The 25,438-nt window shown below is 49.1% G+C and overlaps 3 protein-coding genes across 3 annotated transcripts; 2 read left to right on the top strand and 1 right to left on the bottom strand.

Annotated features, from left to right (window-relative positions):
* Positions 1–1,578: 1,578 nt before the first annotated feature.
* EI90DRAFT_3197220 (uncharacterized protein) lies at positions 1,579–2,674 on the bottom strand (the record flags this gene model as incomplete). Its single annotated transcript, XM_039066412.1, has 4 exons — positions 1,579–1,817; positions 1,918–2,234; positions 2,286–2,363; positions 2,431–2,674. The coding sequence occupies 4 exons, from the start codon at positions 2,672–2,674 to the stop codon at positions 1,665–1,667; spliced, it is 792 nt and encodes a 263-aa protein (XP_038907776.1). The 3' UTR covers positions 1,579–1,664.
* A 1,651-nt stretch (positions 2,675–4,325) lies between these two features.
* On the top strand, positions 4,326–5,470 carry EI90DRAFT_3148042 (integral membrane protein DUF106-domain-containing protein; the record flags this gene model as incomplete). Its single annotated transcript, XM_039065564.1, is given in 7 exon segments — positions 4,326–4,409; positions 4,521–4,758; positions 4,778–4,915; positions 5,009–5,086; positions 5,155–5,160; positions 5,255–5,299; positions 5,322–5,470. The coding sequence occupies 7 exon segments, from the start codon at positions 4,326–4,328 to the stop codon at positions 5,468–5,470; spliced, it is 738 nt and encodes a 245-aa protein (XP_038907775.1).
* Positions 5,471–7,149: 1,679 nt separating this feature from the next.
* On the top strand, positions 7,150–7,845 carry EI90DRAFT_981584 (uncharacterized protein). Its single transcript, XM_039068312.1, has 6 exons — positions 7,150–7,226; positions 7,303–7,320; positions 7,384–7,392; positions 7,444–7,484; positions 7,548–7,573; positions 7,631–7,845. The coding sequence occupies exons 1-6, from the start codon at positions 7,184–7,186 to the stop codon at positions 7,740–7,742; spliced, it is 249 nt and encodes an 82-aa protein (XP_038907774.1). The 5' UTR covers positions 7,150–7,183; the 3' UTR covers positions 7,743–7,845.
* Positions 7,846–25,438: the final 17,593 nt, after the last annotated feature.

The raw sequence follows: 25,438 nt of genomic DNA, 5'->3' as shown, positions 1-25,438 counted from the left end.
TTGGGCTCTAACGATCGGAATAGCTGATGATGTTTACTTCCTCTAGCATGGAGAAGGCATATAGCATAATAGTATGTAGTCTGAGGAAAACAAAATTTTGTCGCCCAATATATGTTGTTGTTTGTTTATGTTGTCACTTCAATATGTCGATGTTCGACCACCTCCCGCCGTTTGTGCCACCAGAGTCTTTTGTCCAAGCAACAAGCAACCTCTTTTCAACCCAGAGGCATGCAGCAGCCCTGTATGCGATGTACCTCACTGGCACGCACTTCTGACTATCCAGCATCTGACACATTATTTTTGCATTCCCACACCGCACATAGCTGAGGCTTGAGTTATTTTACAGCGGTTTTGTTGCGCGTGTACTTAACTAACGGTAGTAGTACTAGCACTAGTACCGGGAGCAGACTGGTGTTCTTGCTCTTCAAGTTGTCGAACGATTTCCAGATCTGGCCCATCCACTAACGTATCCGCGACATCCATAGCATCCCACCAGGGTAAGGTTTCAGTGATTCTCATCTTCTCCTCCACTTCCACCTTGATTACCGGGCTCGTTAGGGATCTTGGGATTGGCAGCCTTGGGAGTCGCTGTGAAAATGTGTTGCCATCGTAATTTGCATGTTTTGCAGGTTTGTGGGTGTTTTGGGCATGCATTCTCTTGCGCTTCAGGCATGCCCTCGCTTCCATCTCTAACCTGCGACTTTTATCCGAGGCATAAAGGAATTTCACAAACTTAGTATATAAGTTAGTGTCCTGGTAAGTTTCAAAGTTTTGGGTTATGACTCACCTTGGCGCTTCTCCACAGGTTTTGTCTGCGGACCAGGATTTTTTCATGCCTCAGGCCTTCGGTGGTTGGGGTCTCGACTTCCGTGTCGTTGTCGGAAGACATATGGTCAGTAAGTATAACCGACTCCATCTCGTCCTCCGTGGCTTTGACTTTACCCACTAACCCTCCTATGCCTTCATGTCTCCTGGCGGCTTTCTGGAGACAAACTTGATTAACATTAATATTGCCAGTCATCAGGCAAGGATCGGCATACTGCTTTCAATCGTGCCATAGTCGTGTTTCTTTGTCGCGAGTTTGCCAGACTTTGACGACCGGCTTCCGTCTGTGATCTTTTCCACTTCAATTTGAGGGAATTGAAGTACTGCTCAGCTGCATTATGAACATCACTCTGATCAATCCTTCGTTCATCAATGTAGGCCTTTATCATCTGTGCTGGGTGTCAGGAGTTGTGCAAGGGTATGGGTCACTTTCACGCACTGAATCATTCATACTGAACCTAACTGTTTCGCTGATCACTCGTTGATTGATTTTTTCCTTAACTCCCAACTGCCAGTTCGGGATCAGGAGGGGGTCCCCATTTTCTCTGCATGGTGTGGGAGCACCCTCTGGCAAAGGTGAAGGAAGATCTTCAGCATTTGGCTTTCGTATATTGCAGCCAATCACGTCACGTAGTGCCTTTCGCACTGGGTCCTGGAACCCAATGCTGGATCAGTTGGGCCCCTCAGCTGGTATATGCGACTCATGTTGGAATAACCATCAGGGATGGAGTAACCTCCCTGGCATAATGGGCGAGTAGTGTATGGATGCACACTAGAGGTCCTGGGTTCGATACCAGGCTTGTCCATTTTATGTCATTTGTCCAGTCACCTGGTTTACCTCAGTTGAATTCATGACATAAGTCTATAGCGCTAGCAGTGTTGAATTTCTTCATGGTGGACAAGCCACGGTACATCAATTTGGAGGCTAACACCCCAAATTGAGGGCGAGTAGTGTATGGATGCACACTAGAGGTCCTGGGTTCGATACCAGGCTTGTCCATTTTATGTCATTTGTCCAGTCACCTGGTTTACCTCAGTTGAATTCATGACATAAGTCTATAGCGCTAGCAGTGTTGAATTTCTTCAACTCACCCGTCCGTTCGCCGGCCACTTGTCCTTTGCCTGGCCTCTCCTGCTGCTTGGCTCAGTATGACTGTTTGTGGTGGCGCTGGTGGTATTTTCGTTCACTTGTTGCGATAACTGTTCTAATTGTTGCGCCATAGTTATCATTTTTTCGTCTACCTGCTTTTGGACGAAATCATTTATCAACTTTTCGCAAGCTTCCTGAGTGGGTGGGGGTCCGTATGGCGCAAGGTTATTAACCGGACTTGCATCCTGGAAGTGAGTGCCAGGACTCGCAAAACTTTGGCTCATGGAATACTGTTGCATTATAGCGGGGGTCGGCATACCTGAAGCATATCACGTAAGTGCTGGTTTCTCAGTGGTTTCAGGCAACTTACCAGGAGGATTCTGGCTGTAGGGAGGTCCTCTACTGTTTTGATGATAATTTGCAAGAGTCGGAGCAGCACTTGGGATACCTAAAACGTGTTTGGTAAAGATTTTTAGCGGTCTTTTCTGCCCTATTATTCATCTGTTAACACCCACTCATGTTTAGTCCATAATGGCTTGATCCTGACCATGGAATGGACGATGGGGATGGGGAAAATGCAGCGTGGGGGCCCAGGGGGGCATATGTGCCAGATGTCCCGGTACTGGTTGCATGTCCGTACAGGTCCAGCTGAGGGGCGGAGTTGGTTCTGCTCATTGGGGAGGGCGAGGTGGATGGGGCATTGAGGTCGTTTCCTTCAGGACTGGTACTAGTAGTACTAGTACTGTTTGGCGTGTTCATCACTCCGTTCTTCTGTACATCCAATGAGGAAAGCGCAAAGGGGCAAGCAGCTGGCGCGCGAATAATAATTAATACCAATATATTAATACTAATTGTATCCGGTTCGGATCCAAAAGCCCCAGTTTCGGGCTCTTATTCCGAGTCTGTAATATCCCATGAAATATTCAGTCACGTTTACTACCAGACCTGGTCGTTGCCCCGCTAAATCCGGTCAGTGCAATCACTGTGCTATCCTCTGTCAAAGTGTGTGGGAGTTTCTGAAATATTCTGCGCTTGCTCTGCAATCATCAAGTGTGCGATACACCAGAGGATATTAGTAATATTTCTGTACTATCCGACCGTGGATAATCTTCCCCTAAACGCAGTGATTGTAGTATAACGACCGTTAGTTCATTCCCACGGCCTCCGGAAGTTGCCGGAGGCTCCAAATCAATTCAATCCAAAATCTTCGTGCGACATGCGACGAACTTATGGTCGTTATAGTACAGTAGTGGTATTGACGGGTCCTGCGCGCTCTTAAGCATCCACCGCTGAGGACCCCGATGCCCTTCTCATTCAACTCACTGCGTCACTGAAGTTGCGCCATGGGATCCTCTTTCTAGGATTATCAGTACCAGGGTGATTCCTCCCATATGGTTGGGAGACTGATGCCGTGCCCACATCCCTTCCTCGTCGCTTTGGGGCATCTATTTCTCAGGGCCACGACTCGTTTTCGTGCCACCAATACATAGCCCCAGAGCCCCCGGCTTTATTTTTAGTAGGCAAATGCGGCCACCTCGTGAAGGGCTTAAAAGGAATCGCTTACCTCTATTGGACCCCCTCCCACTACACCCAAGCCTATCGCTCGTTGACACCTCGTTATAAGAATCTAACAACGCTCTAATTATTTTACGGACTTTTCACACCAGACTTCATCTTGAATCCACCCTCGAACTTTTTATGTGCCACTACATGGTCAAATGGAACTATAGGCCATATTCTAATTGCAAGTATCCTCATACGACACCCCACTGTCTATTTCGCCTTCTACTGATTGGCCCTGTCGCCACCAGTTGGGAACAAGATCGAACAGTTCACGAAATTGTTAGATGTGTGTGTGGGGGGAGGTGAATGTGTTCTCAACCCATATTTCCCAATACAAGCCCTAAATACAGTAATGTATCGCGAAAGCTACTGGGGCTCCACTAAAAAAAGAGAATGTTAGACTCTGGTCTACGATGCAGATGACGTAATGCGGCGAGACAGTGCCAACTTACGCGGCCATCCAACCGTTGTCGAGAAGGTTTTTTGCTCCCACCGACGATCAGCATTATAGTATAGGGTTCCAGGTCATCGGGATCAGGAATGCTCAACTAGTGATGAATGGGAACAGGGAAGCGGGCGACTCGGAAGAATGCGGAGAACGTAAATCGAAGAATCTAGCCCAAGCATAATAACTTGAAGGGGCATTCGAGTCGCATTGGCTGTGAGCCTCATGCTCAGTGTCGTATTCAACTCTGGCTATGCCACCCCATGGTCAAAACCATATGTAGAGCATGTGAAAACATGTGTTTGGCACGATGTCTTGTGAAGTTTCTCCATGTCATCATTCCGAGGGGTAAATACTAGTGCAATATTGGGTACATCTAAGCGTTTGTGATCGTCATGACTGATGCGGAAAGCATTCAGAAATGTTTCCCTATACCTGAACCCACAAATTCGTGATTGGGTTCTCTTTCCAATCACGCGCGTCATAGTTGCGTACGCCTGTTGAAGATTTGAATCCCCCCCCGTGCCTGCTCTGTGCCTCTTTGGCTATGGGTTTCTCTTACGTGACTCTGACTATGCGGGGGCCGGCTTCGCACAGATTCTGGTTGGAATCCTGCGACACTACGTTGCCCTCCTCAATTCTCCACCAAAGAAGCACTTCCACTGCATCCCCACTCGTCACTTCCTGGTCGCTCATCGCACAATTATTAGACGGGCCATTTCTTGTTCCCAGATACTTCGAGCGACATCCACGTCCTCCCCTCTTCCACCGCACCCCTATCGCACCATTTCATCACATCTCTGCATCGCATTCACCGAAGGAACTTACCTGAATGGTCAGAAGAGAGAAGGAAGAAAATCCTCCAAAGACATTCGCTGATCCAGGTGCTATGGATGGCATGGTGGAAGGGCTGAAGAAGCAAATGGTCATGATGGTGCCGCAGATGCTCATTATGGGATGGATCAATTTCTTCTTTCAGGGTTTCGTTTTGAGTAGGTATCTATCACGCTTTCCCCCTCCTCCGCGCGGAGCACTCCCTCCCATAGAGCGGAAGAGTTCTCCCTGTTACTGACGTTGCGCCTTAGTTAAACTCCCGTTCCCGCTAACGCTTGGCTTCAAATCAATGATGCAGCGTGGCATCAAGACTCTTGATATGGACGTTCGTTGAGTTTCTTCTCTTTCATGGTACTTTCTCAACTTAATGGACTCATTCCGCTGCTTCTCGGGTCAGAAAATGGTCAGTATATTGATCCGTTCCGATATTTTCTTGTCCCGGCTATTGGCTGAAGGCCAATTGTTTCCTGCCCATTTATGCACTGCCCTTCGTACAGCCGCAGACTCAACGCCAGATATGGCTGCTCATTCGGTTCCGTGCTGTCCGGAGCTAACGTGCCTCAGCCATTGGACCAGGGGCTCCAGGTTACAAGAAACTTTTTGCTCACGAAAAGGATAATCTGCAGTTTGCAGAGGAGCAATATAAGTGGGTTTGCGATGGCGTAGAAACCGGAGTGTTGGAGCAATGGGGCAAGATACGTGCTATAAAGTGACCCTAGCATAGGTGCATTGTTCGGCTACGGTCCCCCGCGTCTTATGTAGGTGTTTCCTGTCCCGTTGGGCGTTGTGATCTAGGGATTATTATTATTTTAAGGACAACAGCTCAGGCATATTGAAGGCAAGTTGCCCTGCCAGTAGCTGGTTCCAGTATGGATGAATTCGGCCACCTCGCCCATTTTGTGTCGTGATTCAAGGGTTATCGTTACGATGGAGGTCAAAGGATGTGGTATTAAATCTCCGCCCAGAGTGATTATGTTCCAGGTGTCGCAGCCAACCGATAAGCGGCACAGCAGCGGCCAGCGAGCGCCGGGTGGTCTTAGCTTGGCAATATTCGTGACCCCCACACAGGTGCGAACTCTCACGCTCATTTTACTCGGCAGCGAGAGCGCCGGAAAGAAGCCTCCACCCAATGGCGGAGCATGGGCTATTGGATCAAAACAAGTTGGGGCGCGTGGTTGATTGTATCGGTCTATCCACAGATGTCTACACAACAAGTCTTGAACTTCTAATCTCAGTTCAAGGTCTCGATCAACATTGCGATACTTACCCGAATGCCGCAGGCTTCGACTGTTGCCTGTCTACGACGCCCCCCTACTTTAGCCCCAGAGTCTTTCCATCTCGACACTTCGCTGCTGCGGCCCTTCAGCATAGCAAAACCAGCAACCCGCTATGAGTCCCGAGGCTATCAGGAACAAGATCAACCTTGAGAATGGGAATGTATGTTTTCCGCTTGGTTTCGATCAACAATGCTAACGACAATTGGGGACTGTCCTATACTTTCTTGTAAGTAAGCTAGTAAGCTATGTCGGCGCGTTAACTGGTTGTGCCCTCCTTCTAGAATAGGTGACCCTTATTGATACAGGCATAGGCTTGAGCAAATCTGACTTTGGGGAGCGTTAATTAGAGGGGTTCCCATGCTGGGCGCCATCCTACATCTCCAGAGTGGGTGTTAAATTCTACTTGGTACTATCATTCTATTGGGTTTGTTTCTGATCATTTCTGTATCGAACCAGCATCGATGTACAATTTTGCTCCTCATACGCAACTCAAAGTACGCTTAAGCATCCTTAAAGCCCTGCCCCGTTATGCTCGAACTCGTTTGTTCCCCTCCTTAATTAGCTATGTGGGCCCCTGATCCGCACCGTTACCTCTCTTTCCGCTCTCAATATTGCAGTCGTACAGGGTATGCACAGTCACGCCTTGAGTCCACTACTTAAGAGGGGAAGTTGACTACCGTTCGCTATAGTTATTTTAACGATGCGTACATATGCATTGTACAGTTCCAACAAGGTACTCTTATGGGCGGTTCTCGTTCTCGTCATGGTGCGTGTAATGCATCAGACTTTAAAACATACCTCCCAGACAGAATCTGACGTTATGAATCATCGGTGAGGGTGGATTGCTGAATCAAGTGCTGTTCATGTGGCTCGGCCCGTGGACAGGTATGGGCCGTATGTTTGCGACGTTGACCTTACCCTCCCATGCTTCACATTAGTTATCATAAACTCTCAGCCAGCTCCTTATACTGGGTGTCTCATTCGCCTGCCCACATGGTCATGGGAGCGACTCGTTCCGATTATGACCTTTGAAATCTGTATGTCTGATTCCATCATGCTGGCTTGGAGCTGTTAGTGACACTCGCTGTGGTTGTGATTTTTAGTGTCTATACTGTCTTGTTTGCGATCAAGTTCTGTTCTTACGTCAAGATGGGTTCAATGGGTATAGTACCAAGGATGTTGTTCCACGATGGTAAGATCGTCTCTTTGTCTTTCATGTCCATTTGACGCTAACTACATCTGCATGTATTGACGTACTCAATAAATAGGTTTTTTTGGGTTTCTTGGTGAGTGGCAAGCGCGAGGTTCAGATCGATGACTCATTTATTCGAATGGTTACACTGCATTAGCCACTTCCAGTACGAATCTATATTCTCATGGGGAATACAAGCTTACATGCTGCTATTTAGTATGTACATCTATTGGGCTGCTTGTCCAGATTTTACGGCCAGTACGTTCGCTGCAATTTGACGTCAATCTGAGTCAAAACTTACTATGCCCGTTCTCATCTTAGCGACCATTGCTTACTTTTGGCGTTGCGTAAGTCGGTCAGAATAGAGAGCACAATTGTTGACAGGCATTCTCACTCTCACCTAGTCTCACCCCATTGGTTCCCACCCTCGTTGCAGCCCACATGCTCCTCAATATTAGGGATGTTATGGGAGTTTCTTCTCCGGCAGCCAAGCCGACTGCCCCAACAGCAGTGTGACATACACAACCTCGAAGTTCCCAGCCACCCGTAAGGGGGAGCTTCCCAGGTCAGCAAGTTGATGACGCTGGCCTCCAGAACCTGTTGCCTGATTTAGAGCGGAAGGGTGCAGACAGTGGAGGGAAGGACCACTATGATGACGAGGACGACGAGGACGATGATGACGATGATGTGGATGGGGACGTGGACGGGGATGGGGACGACGGTGACAATCGTCGCGACCGGAGGGGATATCACGGGTTTGGGAATGCGCACTCGCTCAGGGAGAACTGGTACGAGATGAAGGCTCGGCCATCCAAAACCCGGTACGATCCTAGAGGGACAGCGCCCCCCTCCCTCTCTGGACGAAATCCTGCTCCAAATGAAGGAACACACCCAGCATCGCCCATTCCCGTAGCACTACCAGCGTCCACTAGTGTTATCCCCAGCAACGAAGAAGCTGCGGTGGGTAGTAGTGTTGGAGGGCCATACCTTCCCCAAGAACGGACATATCCTTTGCAGGCTGGTGGAAGATGGTTAGAAACGACCTTTTCCCAGCGTTCGGAGGAAGGCGATGTGATTGATATTCAGTAGTGAGAGATAAGGATGTGTCTGCTTGGTGGTAGGGATTTTTTGGGAACATATCCACTCCTTTTTTTAATTCGCAGAAGTTCTATCTTGCTTTGCTTTTCCTACCCCCCCCCCTATCCCGTTTATCTTGGTTAAGGATGACTGTTTGTATTGTTGCATCTCGAAGCTCATAGATGATGGTCGAGAGCCGTGAGAATGATGTAGTTCATGTGAAAGTTGAAAAGCAACTCATTCCTGATGAATGGCCGGGGGGGTAGACCCTGTTAATCTGAGCAGCACGATACGTCAATTAGTGATGTATCGGCTCTCAGTGCAAGTCCTGTCCTTATATACATCTAGTGTTAGTTCTATGCCACTGAAGTGAAACATGAGCAGTAGTCAAAGTGTGAAAACAAAGGCCAAAAGCACCTCCTGTGAAAATACTAGCATAGTTTAACTAAAGATAATACACATTTAGATATGAAGAGAAATCAGAATGAAAGAAAGTAGTACTGACCTCAGTCTCGGGCTGAGTGGCATGGGGGGCTGAGGAAAAAGGAAATGAATAGAAAGAGCGGGTATGTCTGTATAGTCGGTAGCGGGTAATTCCGCGATAATAGAAAAGGGAAAAGTATTCATTTACAAGTCAGGTGAAAGTCACCTGGTCAGAAACCTCCGGAACGTGCGCTGCACTCCAACACCTCCTTCCCAAAGCTCTCTGTTGATATGCCCCACTGAGATGTCAGATACCATCTATTAGTTAGGTAGTTGTAAGGGGTTGGTGTAGGTGCCAACATCAGCAAAAAATTGTTATGCTCCTGAGTGCTCCGGAGTATCGAGAGCACTGGGAGAATCAGGAGGAGATTGGCCGGTCCAGGAACAGCCCATTTCCTCCGGAGTTGGCTAGGTACTCCAGGGCACTCCCAGGAGGGCCTGGAGCATTGCTTTGTGCACAAACATATCCAGTAAATACAATTTAAATGCTTCAAAGTGTATAGGGGTGAGAAGCTTCTGGGAGCTCCTGGAGCATTTGAAAATGAAAAGGAAAAAAAGAGGGAAGATCCCCCATGAATACCTCCTACCACAAGACTAACACAACAAGACACTGCTTAACATTTAGATCAAACACTATACTATATATCAAGGACACTGAGACTCACCAATACACAATCAAAATTTATGGCCTGATATATGATTAATCTGGCAACTTAATCACTTTCGGGCTGGCAGAATATGGGGGAGGGGGAAATGGGGGAGAATGAGGGGGGGAAATGAGGGGGAAATGAGGGGGAGAATGAGGGGAGAATGAGGGGGAGAATGAGGGGGGGAATGAGGGGGGGAATGAGGGGGGAATGAGGGGGGGAATGAGGGGGGGAATGAGGGGGGAATGAGGGGGGGATATAGAGGGAAATGAGGAAAATTTGAAAAATAGGGACTTCTAAAAAGTTGAAAAAAATAATTAGGGAAAAAATCAAAAAAAATTCAGGAACTGTAGTGCCTTTGAAGTGCTTTCAGGATATATAATTATTTGCAAAATCGAGGAAGAAATGATGGAGAAAAATGGAAAATACTTTTGGAGACCCGAGAAATAATGAGAACTGAATTGATGGGAAAGTCTGGAAATTGAATAGGGAAGTGAGGGGAAGCCTTGTAGCATTGTTATTTTCTGCTGTTCTAATTTTTCCTGATTGTTCTTGGTCTCACTCCCAGCTGCTACTGGATACTCCTGGATACTCCTGGAAGCTCCTGGGAGGGTCCAGGAGCAGCTAATGGAAAATACTTTTGGAGACCCAAGAACTGAATTGATGGGAAAGTCTGAAAATTGAATAGGAAAGTGAGGGGAAGCCTTGTAGCATTGTTATTTTCTGCTGTTCTGATTTTTCCCGATTCTTCTTGGTCTCATTCCCAGCTGCTCCTCAATACTCCTGGAAGCTCCTGGGAGGGTCCAGGAGCAGCTGGGAGTGAGACCAAGAACAATCAGGAAAAATCAGAACAGCAGAAAATAACAATGCTTACAAGGCTTCCCCTCACTTTCCTATTCAATTTTCAGACTTTCCCATCAATTCAGTTCTTGGGTCTCCAAAAGTATTTTCCATTAGCTGCTCCTGGACCTTCCCAGGAGCTTCCAGGAGTATCCAGGAGTATCCAGTAGCAGCTGGGAGTGAGACCAAGAACAATCAGGAAAAATTAGAACAGCAGAAAATAACAATGCTACAAGGCTTCCCCTCACTTCCCTATTCAATTTTCAGACTTTCCCATCAATTCAGTTCTCATTATTTCTCAGGTCTCCGAAAGTATTTTCCATTTTTCTCCATCATTTCTTCCTCGATTTTGCAAATAATTATATATCCTGAAAGCACTTCAAAGGCACTACAGTTCCTGAATTTTTTTGATTTTTTCCCTAATTATTTTTTTCAACTTTTTAGAAGTCCCTATTTTTCAAATTTTCCTCATTTCCCTCTATATCCCCCCCTCATTCCCCCCTCATTCCCCCCTCATTCTCCCCCTCATTTCCCCCTCATTTCCCCCTCCCCCATATTCTGCCAGCCCGAAAGTGATTAAGTTGCCAGATTAATCATATATCAGGCCATAAATTTTGATTGTGTATTGGTGAGTCTCAGTGTCCTTGATATATAGTATAGTGTTTGATCTAAATGTTAAGCAGTGTCTTGTTGTGTTAGTCTTGTGGTAGGAGGTATTCATGGGGGATCTTCCCTCTTTTTTTCCTTTTCATTTTCAAATGCTCCAGGAGCTCCCAGAAGCTTCTCACCCCTATACACTTTGAAGCATTTAAATTGTATTTACTGGATATGTTTGTGCACAAAGCAATGCTCCAGGCCCTCCTGGGAGTGCCCTGGAGTACCTAGCCAACTCCTGTCAGGATCCAGACCCCAGCTGGGAGTGGCTGGAGGGCAAGGCCGGGTGTGGAAGCTGGGGTACTCTCCCCAGGTGCTAACTCCTCGAAGTCGCTGAGGGGACTGGCCTCAGCCTTCACAGGGAATGAGCTGAGAAGAAGGGTAAGCTTCTCAGCCCCCTGTGAGGCCGACACAAAAGGACCCTAGGAACTATACAGTTCCCGCTTGCTGCCGACTTTCCATAACAGGTTCGCGCACGCACGTCATTATGTGAAACAGTGGGGGGAAGGATAAGGGGAATGGGGAAATGTGGAGAGAGGGTGGTTAGGAGAAGGGTGAGGGTGTCTGAGGGTGAGTGGGGTCAAGGGCTGTGCCCTGACATCACCCCCCCTCTATGCCACTTCGCCTCGAAGTGGCTGATGTTCTTGGTTGGTGGGGTCTTCTGGTCCTTGTTGGTTTGGGGGCTGTGGGGTGGGCTTGGTGAAATTCCTCCACGAGGTCTGGGGAGTGCTCCAAGTTCTCCCAGGGAAGCCATTCATTCTCCAAGTGTGGCCAGCCAGTGAATTTGACGAGGTACCAGAGTTGTCCATACCTATATCTGGAGTTTAGGACCTTTTCTACCTCATACTCCTCTTCCCCATTTACCACATCTGGGCCTGGGCGCGGGTCGGCTGGGTGTCCTGTGATTTCGTCCGGGAGGTAGGGGTGGATGTTGGTGACCGAGACTACTGGGTGGATCCCCTTCTGCTGCGGGGTGAGTTGCAGCTTTACCGCTGCTGGGGATACTACCTTGGTAATTGGGAAGGGGCCAATCCATTTGTGGTCGAGTTTTTTGGTGGGCCGGTCCATTGTGTAGTTCTGGGTGCTGAGCCAGACCCTGTCCCCAACTTTGTACCTTGGTGCTGCTCTCCGGTTTCGGTCATAGTACCGGGCCATCTCATCTGCTGCGTGCTCCAGGGCTGCTTTTGCCTCTTCCTGCATCTTCATCATGCAGGAGGCGAAGTCATCGGCTGCTTCGACCTCTGATGTGCGGGTTGGTTCGGTTCCCATGCGTGGGTGTTGCCCAGAGTCAAGCTCGAAGGGGGTGCGGCGGGTGGAGGAATGAACACGGTTGTTGTATGCGAATTCGGCAAGAGGTAGCCAGTCAGCCCAGTCATCTTGTCTGTGGTTGACAAACACACGGTGAAGGAGCGGAGCTGGATCACCTTATGTAACCAGTTTCCTACGTCCAGTAATGATATTAGAGTTTGTGCTGATTTGCGTACTGACCGTGTTTTGGTTGCCAAATATATGATTGTTCACTGTCTAAACAACAATAAACACCCCCCAACGATCTCACCTGACGTATAGATCGTCTATGGATAAAATTCTATATTGACTTTTACTATGATTTCTAGTCAATATTACACCTATATTTACCACTTTTCAGTAGGACGTGATTTTCCTGATAATTTACTGAAGGAAAACTGCTAATAAAATAATTCCGCAATAAATGTTACTCAATACTGTTGGAGGAGCAAGTCATAATGGGTGTTGTGCACTTTCCATACTTGTCTCGATGTGTATTTACATGTATTTACACCGACAAATATATCTTCAGAGTCTACTGCCATCCCAACCGAGCCGCCGCACTGAGTGGTGCAACTTTAGGTTATGAGCCCAGAGCGGCTCACCTGGGTTGGTTCAAGTATAAGTCCACATGACTCTCGTGGCACCCTGGCCAGGTTCAAGTGGCTTATGAGGAAGACTTCAAGTTTGTCTGCGATAAGTCCTTGAAAAGGCACGCATCTTTGGAAAACCCAAGGCTGAGATACAATCTTGGAAAGCCCTATTTGAGGCTGATTGCAAGCCCCTTGGATGAAGCCCTCACACTGGGAATGCGGCACAGACTACCACTCCTTCTCTATTTTCCGTCGTGCCACGTCATAAAATTCCCACGGTCTTTGCGTTGCGAACCATAACCCTCTGAAGCATGGAATGCTCTCAGGAGGGACTTGGAGATCTCTTGGGCTGATCCTTTGGATCTTTATTCTTTGGGACTGATATATTCCACATGAATGAGAGGAGGACTAGGAACTGATTTGGACATGCGCGCGCGATTCTTGCGGCGTTTATGCATGCAATATACTCCCTTAACATCGCCTCAAGCAATTTTACTGTTGACTCCACACCCCTTGGGCTGGGGGCATGATGCAAATTCAACAGGACCGGGTTCAGCTTGGCTCCGGACCATGCTTTATAAAAATGCGCAATATTTCCACTTCCACCTCCCGTTTTCGTCCTCGCTATCACACCAATTGGCTCCGGCCTTAATCCACCTCAATAAATCAACAATCACATACTGCAACATCTACAAATGCGGCAGCGTCCTATGAGTCAGCTTATAATCAGCGACTCCGATGCAAATAGCTATGGAGCGCAACCCGCTTTTCAATGCATGCAGGGGGGGGGACTAAGATTCCCTTTTGAGGACAAGGATCTTTTGAAGCGAAGACATATGTGAGCAAAAAAAAAAACTCATGCAAAACTACCATTCATGTCCCGTTTGCCCATTTTACGATCATTTTCGTGCACAATCCATTCCTTTCCAACAATTGCCCTGTGACCAATCCGAACCACCATCACACATGCCCCTTTCCCTAACACCTGAGGGGGAGAATAGTCGCTATGCTTCAATCAGCTGTCATAGAAGGAGGGGGAGCTGCCTAACTAAGGGCATTGATAATAAGGAGTGGGTGGTATAATGCGACCAAGAAGGACGCTGAGGGGGAGGTCATCGATTTAAGGGCACAGCAAATGGAGGAATCATAAGGCCATCAAACATTTCTTTATTGGCATAGTCTTTATGACAGCCAACACCTTTGTTGCTCATCATATTGAATATGGTAATGATTTCTACATTCGTTTTTGTCCTATGGACAATTTTCTATCAACCTCTCCTATCAAGTTGTTACTTGATTCCACATTCATTGAATACTTTTGGATCATGACTTGAGGGGGAGTGTTGGAGGAGCAAGTCATAATGGGTGTTGTGCACTTTCCATACTTGTCTCGATGTGTATTTACATGTATTTACACCGACAAATATATCTTCAGAGTCTACTGCCATCCCAACCGAGCCGCCGCACTGAGTGGTGCAACTTTAAATACAGGAGTGACCAAACTGCTCTTTCTATCGCTTAGAGTGCGTGCTAGTTATCTAGCAGGTTCAGGATCGCTCACTTTTCTCCTGTGGTGTGATAACCAAAAATTGCTGAGAGATTATTCAATTAAGAAGTCCCTCCACCAAATTCTCACTAATTCTCACTATGACACTTTTGTTCAGCTGTGTCTAACTGACCCTAACTCACGCTTAGAGTGACGTGTTAGTTTTATATTAGCTAACAACTAATATTTGCTTTTATCTTTTGGAGCAAACGAACCAACCACTGGTGAGGAGAATTAAACTTTTATTTCTACCTGAGGTTTGAGAGGGGGCAGAAGCGGCCTTTTATGCTTTTCAGAGGCCTCTCTACTCCCACGCCTCGCACTAGTTACATGTGCTACATTTGTATTATAGATAGTTCTAGAATGATATAGGGGCTTGGGCTGTGTAAGCTTAATAATGGACTTAGGACATGACTCAGCAATAAGTAATTCATTTCTTTGTCTTTTGGGCCGATCTTAGCAGGATCTTGTAGCGCTGAAGCTATGCTCTACACCGCCTTAATTACGAACGGTTATCTTTAGAAATGACTCGGCTATAAAGGAACTTTCTAGACTGTTCTCTAATTGACCCCTTTTTGTGAAGCCACATCATTACTAATGTTCTAGAGCCTTCCCAATTAATTAACTGATCCGCGGACTTCTGAATCACTTTATGCTTATGATCCGAGATCCATATCATCAATCATTCCTTTGTTCCGATTTATTTGAGCTTAAAATCAAAAAGTTTTGATGAATCATGGGAAAATATACAAGATCCGGTTTTTTAGCATTTTCTCCTCTTCTGATGCGATCAAAAACTGTCCGCCCGCGCCGGGGAATACTCTGTCATATGGTATTCGGTCCACCAGACTTCCGGGCGCCAATATATTTCCCTTGAGTCACATTACTTTTTGTAAGAATTAGCAAATAAATATATATGAATTATAAGGTGTTTCGCTGTTTGAGCAATATCTCCGTCAGTTTTGAAGCTTTTAGAATGAAACAAAACCGTGGATAAAGTTAAGAAACAGTCCTTTCAGATGGTAAAAAGATTACAGTCAAAAGTTTACTGGTTCCCGAGATATTCACATTTCTTTCCCAATGTTCCTTCTTATTCTGCTGTCTATGTGCTATTTTCTTGTTGTAGGGTTATATTCTTTGAATATTACACCTATGCCAAGTTCTAGGCATGATTGTAGTAGATTCAATCTCATACTACATGGGTGTAGATAATTTATAATGATCTAATGTCTGTCCAGTCTCATAAAGATCATGAGATCTGTTAAACGTCTGAACTTGTCACCTGTTCGTTGACTATTCTGATAGATCATTGTTTTATTCTTTGAATATTATTTCTCCTACAACGGAGGTAGGCTTCTATCTCCTGGTTGACATGCTCTGTCTGGCCATCAGTTTGTGGGTGGTAGGCCATTGAGGGGGATAGCTTAATCCCTAGAAGGCTTGCCAATTCCTTGGAGAACCGGGAGACAAAAGCGCTTCCCCGGTCACTGAGCACTTCCTCTGGGAGGCCGTGGTGCTTCCAGACATGTTCTAAGAAGAGCCGGGCCACGCCTGCCGAGTCCATAGTGGTGACTGTGGGGATTGCGTGGATACGCTTGGAAAGTCGGTCCACCACCACCAGGATTGCGTTGTACCCTTTGGAGTCTGGGAGCTCGCCAATGGTATCCACCGAGATCACTTGCCATCTGCGGGAGGGGATCTTGTTTGGGATTAGCTTCCCCACCTTCCGGGATGGGAAGGACTTCACTCGGTTGCAGGTGTCGCACCCGGAAACATACTGTGCGATGTACTGAGCCATTTTGGGCCACCAATAGTTCCGGGAGACAAGCTCCAGGGTCTTCCACCGCCCAGGGTGGCCGGTTGCCACTGAGTTGTGGTGGAGTCGCACCAGGTCATGGTGGAGTTGCAGGTCTTTGGGGACATACACCTGTCCTTGGTGGAGGACCAGCTCCCCCTCCTTCTCCCATTCATCTGATCTCAGAGTCCCTTTCTCTAACTCCCTCAGCGCCTTCACTACTCCCTCATCTCTGTCCCTCCCCCTGCATATCCTATCTAGAATGTTCGCCTCTTCCCCTTCCACCACGGCTCCTTCTGTGGCCCTGACTTCAAACCAGTCCGGGCGTAGGAGGGTCATGTCTGTGTTGTCATCCCTCCCCTTTGGGTGGTCTGGGCGACGGGAGAGGGAGTCCGGTTTCCCCATGAGTCTGCCTGGCTTGTGGATCAGGTGAAAATGGAAGCGGGAGAGGTAGAGGGACCACTGTGCCTGGCATCGGTTCAGCCTTTGAGCTGCCCGGAAGTAAGAGAGGTTCCTGTGATCAGTGTATATGTCAAATCTCTCAGGGGTGTCAGAACCGTGCGAAGGTTCGCCGAGGGTAGCCGTAGGCGACCGAGCGTTGCCTGCTAGTGGTAAAGGTGTCCTACACCCGACCGAGCTTTAGCGAGGGATAAACCCCACCGATCTCGAGGCCGAGGCTACTTAGGCAAGTGAGCCGGGATTTCGGCTTCAACGACTCTAGGAGGAGCGTTGCGCCTCGTTCTCGACACGGTCCCGATACTTAGAAGGTCGGAGGTCTCACGGGGACAGAGGTAAGCTTTAGGGGGTAATTCTAGTTGATTTCGAACTACAGTACAAGCATTAGTTACAAGCCGTATATAAGCGCTAAGGAACTGAATAGGGAATAAGTCACCAGATCTCGCGGAGATTGCAGGCAGAGAAAAGAAGCAGGAAAACAAACAAAGAGCATGTGCTCAAGACAGCGAAGGTCAAGCGTGACCTTCGCCGCGAGATAACAAGGTGCGGCGAAACATGGAACAACGGGTCGTTCAACAACAAAGAGGAAAGGTGTTGTGGAGAGGTGGCGGGAAGTGGTTAGACGGCGACGGGCGGCGAGCGGAGTGTGCGGGGAGTGTTCGGGCGTGGGAGAAGGTCAGGGAGGAGGTCGTCTGGCCCCGGGGAACGCCGGGTCGTGACAAGGGGTGCCCTCAAGGAAATGACGCCACTCCTCCAGGGCTCGGACTATGACAAGCATCTCCTTGTCATAGATCTTGTAGTTCCTCTCTGCATCCAAGAAGCCTTTCAACATGAACGCCACTGGGTGGAACTCCCCATCAGGTTGGAGCTGAGAGAGCACTGCCCCCGTTGCGAAGTTCGAGGCGTCACACTCTAGCTGGAACCAGCCTGTGTCTGATGGGAAGGTGAGGACAGGTGCCGAGGTGACAGCCTCCTTCAGCCTGTCAAATGCCTCCTGTTCCTCCTGCCCCCAGGTCCACTGTTTCGATTTCCAGGTGAGAGTGTGGAGGGGTCGGGCCTTCTCAGAGAAGTCCTGGATAAAGCGGCGGTAGAAGTTGACAAACCCGAGGAAGGACTGGACCTCCTTGACTTTTGTGGGTGCTGGCCAGTCTGTTACCCCTTGCACCTTCACCGGGTCCATGGCAATGTGGTTCTCTGAGATGACGAGGCCCAGGTAGTTGATCCTCTGCTGCTCAAACTTACACTTCTCCAGTTTGAGGAACAGCCTCCGGCTCCGCAGCATAGTGAGGACCTCCCGGACTACCTTTCGATGTTCCTCCAGGGTGGCTGTGAACACCAAGATGTCATCCATGTAGCAAATGATGACCCCTCGGTCTATAAAGTCCCGGAGGATGTCATTCATCATTGTTTGGAAAGTGGCTGGGGAATTGCAGAGCCCGAAGAACATTACCATTGGTTCGAACAACCCTTGGTTGGTTGCAAAGGCTGCCTTCCACTCATCTCCTTCTTTGATGCGGACGTTGTTGAAGCCCCACCGCAGGTCGAGGGCCGAGAACCATTTAGCCCCTCAGAGGCGGGTGAGGATGTCGGAGACGAGGGGGAGGGGGTAGGAGTTCTTAACCGTGATCTCATTCAGCTTCCGGTAGTCCTGTACAAGCCTTAGGGAGCCGTCCTTCTTCTTCACAAAGAACACTGGGGCCCCCATGGGGGACTTGGATGGGCGGATCCGTCCGTTGGCTAAATTTTCTCTGAGGAAGTTGTCAAGCTCCCCCTGTTCCATAGGAGATAGTGGGAAGGTTTTTCCTCGTGGCAGTTTAGCATCAGGGATGAGGTCAATGGCATGGTCCCAAGGCTTCCGGAGGGGTAACTGATCAAAGGCCTCTTTTGAGAAGATGTCCCTAAAGTCCTGGTAACATTCCGGCACCACCTCCTCAAAGGGTTTGTCCCCTAGGGTGGTGTCCTGTGCCCCTTGGGCCATTCGCTGCGACGGGGTAGTGGTTGCCCTCAGATCGTGTCCCCATCCTGGGGGGATCACTGCTGTGTACACCCCATCCCCAGGTTCCACCCGGAGGTCGGGGTCCTCTGGGGTCACCGGTGCCACCTTAGGACTCTGGCAGGTGGGTGGGCAGCGGGACATGGTGACCTTTTGTCGGGCCCAGTCTACCTCCGGGTTGTGGTGCAGGAGCCATGAGTGGCCGATGATGACTGACTGCTGGCCCAGGTTGGTTACTGCAAAACGGGCTCGCTCAGAGTGTCGCCCAAAAGTGAGGAGTGCTTCCACCTCCTCAGTGATGGACCCGTTCTCATTTGGGGTCCCATCTACATTATGGACTGGGATTGGTTGGGGCAGGGGGGTGGTCTCCAGGTTGTGTTTCCGGACGAACTCGCGGCTGACAAACATTCCTGTAGCTCCGGAGTCCAGGAGGGCTGAGGTGGTGACTGAGGTGAGTGAGGTAGTCATGGTCAGCCTCACTAGGAGGTTGAGGGATCGAGGGGGGTGTTTAGACAGCACGTAGATTTCAGGTGGGGGGACAGCGACCTCAGCCGGGACCTGCCTTGGGTCTGTTTTGTTGCGGTTCATGGATGTGGCTCTTCTTTTCTTAGCGATCACTCGGTACAGCTTAGGCTGCGCAGTAGTTCTGGAGTTACCATGGTATCTACATGCGGGTACAGTGACGCTGGGGGACGACCGGGGCACATCTCTCACCGGTCGTCTTCCCAAAAATCCTCCACAGGCCTTCCCTCCTCTGCCTCCTCTTCTGCACTGTCAGGGTCTTGTGGGGGGCGGTCTCTTAATAGGTCCGCAATCGCGTGGAGGTCTTCTGGGGCCAGCCGGGTCTTCTCCTCCAGACCCTCTCCTTGGAAGGCAGTCCGGGCCTGGTAGGGCCTTGGCCTTAGGCAGTCCCAGGCTATGTGCCCTAGCTGGTTGCAGTTGTAGCAGGGGCCAAGACGTCTCTGGTCAGCTCTGGGGGGGCGGATGCGATCCAGGTCCATGGGTTGGGGGCCCAACTTCGGGGCTGGGGTTGGGGCTGGGGGTGCAGGTGTACCTGGGGTCGGAGTAGGTACAGAGGGGGGACGAAGGTGGAATGGAGAGGGTTTGGTGATCAGAGGGCGGGGTTGGGTGGCCTGGAATCGTTGCCACTGGTTGTCTAGGAGGGAGGTTTCACGCTTCCACTCAGCCCAGGTTGTGGGCATAGGCCGGAGTCTGTAGATACTTTCGCGAAGTCGAGGGTGGAGGGCATGCTCAAATCGGTCCACCAGGGCGACGTCTCCCAGCCTTGACACCAGGCCATGCAGCTCAAACTGCTGGATCAGCTTGTCCACTGACTCACTTCCCTGCCGGAGTGAGGCTAGCTTCTGGCGGGCTGTGGCCTGCCGATTCGGGTCTGCAAACATGGCATCAAGCTCCTCTGTGAAATCATCAAAGGCAATGGTTGGGGCTCCTGGGGCGAGGAGGGTGTTGATGCGTTGGGTTGCCCATGGCCCTGCTGTGCCTCCCTTCATGTAGGATAGGATGAAGAGGACCTGGCTGCACTCATCTTGAAATTCCGTGTGGCACATGCTCATATAAAGCCCGCACTCAGCTTTGAAGCGGTCTAGGTCCTCCTGGGATCCAGAGAAGGGTGTGGGGGCAGCTACCTTAGGTGGTTTAGGAGTGGGGGCATGGTGTGATGGAGAAGGAGCTGGAGCAGGGGCTGCAGGTTGGCCCTGAGTGGCCAGCTGGCCTTGTAGGTCTCGGAGCTGGCGTGTCAGCTCAGCGATCTGTTCCTCTAACGACATTGGAGCAGGAGTGGTCAGGTTTAACCCTTCTTCTGCTGTCAGGATCCGGACCCCAGCTGGGAGTGGCCGGAGGGCAAGGCCGGGTGTGGAAGCTGGGGTACTGTAGGGAATGGATGTGTGGTGATGCGTGCTGTGCACGCTTTCTTTATTCATTGTTTATTTCTCGATGTAAACAATGTATATAAATTGCGGGGAAGGGTGAAACAGGTTTTCACTCTTCTCCTCCCCTGTCGAAATTACAGCTCTATACTGCCTAATTCCTGACAGCTTGAGGATAGCAGGAGTCAACACCAAGGTCGGAACCTCAACTGACCTTACAGGTACTCTCCCCAGGTGCTAACTCCTCGAAGTCACTGAGGGGACTGGCCTCAGCCTTCACAGGGAATGAGCTGGTATTCATTGAAAAGCGGGTAAGTACACTTGCCTTCACAGGGAATGAGCTGAGAAGAAGGGTAAGCTTCTCAGCCCCCTGTGAGGCCGACACAAAAGGACCCTAGGAACTATACAGTTCCCGCTTGCTGCCGACTTTCCATAATGGGTGTGACCTGCTTGCCCAGAATGTTCCCACGGTTGTGGCTGTACATTTCTGGGCGAGTCGCTCGCCCAGAACGTTCCCACGGGTTCGCGCGCGCGTGTCATTATGTGAAACAGTGGGGGGAAGGATAAGGGGAATGGGGAAATGTGGAGAGAGGGTGGTTAGGAGAAGGGTGAGGGTGTCTGAGGGTGAGTGGGGTCAAGGGCTGTGCCCTGACAACTCCGGAGGAAATGGGCTGTTCCTGGACTGGCCAATCTCCTCCTGATTCTCCCAGTGCTCTCGATACTCCGGAGCACTCAGGAGCACAACAATTTTTTGCTGATGACTGCTGGCATCATCATGGTCATAATGGATCTTCTTGAGGGGCATAATGCACTTTCAATGTACACTGAGCGTCCACTTCCACCCCCCCTCATCGAGGATGTGAGAAATGCTATCCAAGCATTGCATCAAAAGGACATCGTATTTGGTGACTTGAAGGGACCGAACATTATGATTTGTCAAGACAAAACAGACCAAGCCAAAGTTCGTGCAATGCTAGTGGACTTTGATTGGGCAGGCAAGCATGGTGAAGCTTGCTATCCCACTACTTTAAATGATTGTTGGGACATCGTGTGGGCCCCAGGCATAGTCCGTGGTGGGATTATGCGAATGGAGCATGATAACTTTATGTTGGAACAACTCAGCCTGTCGGTGTAAGGTCATTCATGGTGATATCTCACTTGGTCCGATATCTCTTGTAAGAAATAGGAGTAATTATAAACTACAAATCCCAGTCATCAAGAATAAACGCCAATTTTGCAAAGCTCTCCGCTTCTTCCAAATCACCGTTAGAGAGCTCCTCAACTCGCCTGGACAGATATCTGACCAGAACATCGATTTCCCTGTCCATCTTCGTCACGCGTTCCTCGAAATCTATGTTTCCCTCGGCAGGGCCGACGGAGACAGCCATGCTGGTCTGCAGCGTGATATCGTCCATAGTTCGAGAAGTCATTCCAACTGGTGCCTCCCCACCGCCGCCGCCGCCGCCGACATGATAGTCCTCATCCTCATCCTCATCCGCCGCAAAACCTTCCAGCTCGCGTAGTATCTCCGCTTCTTCGCGCTCCTCAGCTTCCGAGTCCTCCGAATCCGAAGTTAACGGAACTCCAGCATCATCTGCGAACGAAACGACATCCCGTCGAAGCTGCTTCTGTCGACGATTGAGGCGTCTCTTCTTCCGACTCGAGAAACGTATCGTGTGACGCGAAAGAGAAGATACAGAGCTGTGTTCACCGAGAAACGCTCTCTGAAGGTCGGTGAAATGAAGAGCGAGGTCCAGGATTGAAATGAGCCCTTTATGTACAGAAGAGGTCTCGTCGAATTCGAAAAACGGGATTGGGATGAGTAAGACTGGAGAATGCGAGCCATTTGCTTTGCTTACCTCTACAGTCAAGAAACTCGCACTTTGCAAGCGAGAAAGGCTGGAGGAACGAACTGATTTGAGAAGGCGAGCAAAAAAAAAAAAGAAAACACCCGAGCATATTTATTGGAGGAACGGAACTGACTGGTGACTGTGAATCTCGATTATCCGGTCAAACGACCGTGCCAACTTCATTTCCTTGTTGAACCGAAGCAGTTCAGAATGGATGACCTGCAACTAGCGTCAGTCCTCCCAATCGGGCGTAGTAATAAGCACCCCACGAGAAATCGTACATTGGTGATAAAATGGGTCGTGATCGTGCTGTCTCCGAAATATTGATTGAATACACTGTATGTATTATAGGGAAAGTGAGGACTTACGCTATGAGCCATACGAATCTTGCGCGAAGTGAATAAAATAGCTTCATTAGGTTAGGATGGGATCGTGTCAAACCCATCTTATCCACTCCTTTGATATGTATCCTTTCGACAGCAGAGCGAGCAAACTTCAACTGCAGCAAGATGACGAGTATAGACGAGTAGATTTCATTTTCAGCAGGACCTAACATGTACGTTAGGGGGAAGGGCATCTTGGTGGTGGTGAGTGCGGGGTGCAGGCTAGTTGTTAGATTCCCATCAATGCTGTGGTCGGTAGTAAAAAACGCACTTGATATTCTACCGAAAGCCCTTCAAGCTGACGAATCGACTCAAACTTTGCCTTGCGTTTGGCCCCCCGGTATGAAAATCGTATGGAGTCGGGATCGATCCATGTGTTAGGAGTAGAAAGGGCAACTTGACGGAAGGTAGAATTGAGGAAATGATAATCCGTCCACATGGCATCTTGACGGATCTAGTAAGAGTGTAAAAATAAAAATAAAAAGACGTTGTTTAGCGATGCCGTATAAATAATAAGACAAACCATGATAAAAAAAAGTACTAGTCAGACAGACCTTCTCGGAGAGAACATCGCAAAAGAGAGTCATAGCGTCTCCTTTCTGACCGAGGAAGAGGTCACCGATGCTACGCATATGGGTCCATAGACCACATTGATCGATAATTTCTCGAGTGAATCTGGCTTGTGCCAACTGGCACCAAGGAAGCAAGCGTTCGTGAACGAGAGATGCCAAAGAGTCTACAGAAGCGAGTTGAGGATCGGCATCGTGAGGCGAATCGATCGACGTGGAAGACCGATCAACATCTCCTCCTCCTAAGAAGCCCTCCTCATTCGGGATCATGTCGGGGAGAGAAAAGGATGTAGAATTGCCGGGTATCGTTAATGGAGAAGAAACGTCGGATCGAATGATATCCTTCAAAGTAGGCCAGTTTCGAAGCCATTCATACCCTGTGTTCTCATCTAAAAAGAACTCGGAAACGTTCAGGGACCTCAAAAGACCTACGGATTTCCCGGCCGCTACGAGCTCTGAGGCAATGTTGGCGAGGAACAATGGCACTACTGTCTCGTCTTTGATGAACGAACCAGCAACTCCAACGGAAGCGGAGCCGCACAGAGTATACCCTTCCGACCAGAAGGCGGCTGCTGCTATAGGCACGTCTTGTCGATGGATAGGGAAATCCTTACGGTTCGAGGCATCAATGTTCACATGGTCCGAAACAACAACAACATAATAATCCTTGATATCCGCACCCCTCTTAAGCCATACACCGACGCTTCTCCAAAGGGGTTCGGCGGTTCGAACGAATATCTCCATCAGTTGTGTTGAGCACTTTTCATCGCCGTCCGCCCATTTGCGACGAGATGCGAGGAGCAAAGAGTCCAGGATCAGCTTTGTGAGAAGGGTAGGGTGTATGGAGGAGAAGTCGAATGGGCTTGGGCTTGATGGAGTACTGGAAGATGATGGACGTTGAGCGTGGAGATCGTTGATGATCTTCATTAGACAGTCCACAGTATCCCCCAACTGCAACCGGGTCTCTCGCTCAAGATTAAGGAGACTGGCAATCACAGGGACGACGACGACAGCAATCCCGACCGCCGATTTACAAATGGATTCTTCCTTGTTCGCGCACCATCGGTCAAACTGCAGAACGTAATCTTCGACGGCTGCACTGAAGGCTTCCAACGTGCGACTTGCTTGACGACTTGCGGGTTCGGAAGAGCGACTTGATGAATAGATTGCCCTGGAAAAGTTTCGCAAGAGGTGTAATGACTGGGATCGTAATTTGAAAACGTCTAGCATTGAGTGGAAAGCGGAGGGAGATATGTGCCTGAGGCCTGGCGTATAACGAGCAAGCTAAACAAGATTCGGGTTAAGTGAGAAATCAGAAGAAAAAAAAGGGGGAAACATACTCGCATACGAGGGAACATTGACCCTTCAGAAGCTTCGACGTCGACGTCAAAGAAGATCGTCGCATTGCCTTGTAGCAAAAAAAGTATTTCTCGTACTGCTTGGACTTCCAGAATGTATTTTTGTGTGTGAAAGTTGTGTTTATCGGCTATGCGATTGATGGCAGGACCTAGTGAAATTAATTGGACGTTAAAGAGCTTCAGGGTGTGGGATCTGCGCTTACCCAGAGTTGATGGAATGCCAAGGTCAAAAGTCCTAGCCTCTGTTAGGTTTGCACCTCCCTTCCAATATTGCCTCCGAACCAGAGCTTCCACTTTCACTCTCGCATCCAGCATCGCCGATTGGCTTTCTTCCTCACCTTTCTGCAGGAAACCATCGTTGGCGGTCAAGGGGAGGAGGGCAGGCGGAGGCGTCAAGGATGAAGGCGAGTTAGACTTGTCACGTCGAAAGCGCCTCACATCGATGTCCCAATCATCAAGGGACGAATCGGATGGACTAGATGGCACCATTGTTTCATACCCTTCAACGGTCCACCCAATCGGTAAACCATATGCACCTTCCCAGTGCTGTCCCTCAAAGGGCTCTTCCATCATAATTTTTTCGTAAAGCCGTTGATCTGAGGTTGGAACGTCGGCATTCAGCCTTTCCATGTAATCCTCCGCGAAGTCTTCCGAGGATCCATCAACTGGGTCGGATAAAGCAAGCTATGGGCATCGATCGATTCAATCAGCACAACTATTAAGATGGTTGGAAGAGGACTCACAAAGAACTGAAGCATTTCGGGTATATTACTTTCCTGACGGAAATACTGGACG

This window comes from Cantharellus anzutake (assembly GCF_015039405.1).
Source record: "Cantharellus anzutake strain C23 chromosome Unknown EI90scaffold_225, whole genome shotgun sequence".
Lineage (NCBI taxonomy): Eukaryota > Fungi > Basidiomycota > Agaricomycetes > Cantharellales > Hydnaceae > Cantharellus > Cantharellus anzutake.
Note: the sequence above shows the minus strand (reverse complement) of the source record. Positions and strands in the feature narration are given on the sequence as shown.

What these genes read in the sequence shown, in the direction of transcription:
- EI90DRAFT_981584 (XM_039068312.1), top strand. Translation starts at nt 7,184, where the DNA reads ATGGGTTCAATGGGTATAGTACCAAGGATGTTGTTCCACGATG. An exon ending in TTGTCCAGATTTTACGGCCA is followed by an intron (nt 7,485 to 7,547) that starts GTACGTTCGCTG and finishes TTCTCATCTTAG; the next exon opens with CGACCATTGCTTACTTTTGG. An exon ending in TTGCTTACTTTTGGCGTTGC is followed by an intron (nt 7,574 to 7,630) that starts GTAAGTCGGTCA and finishes ACTCTCACCTAG; the next exon opens with TCTCACCCCATTGGTTCCCA.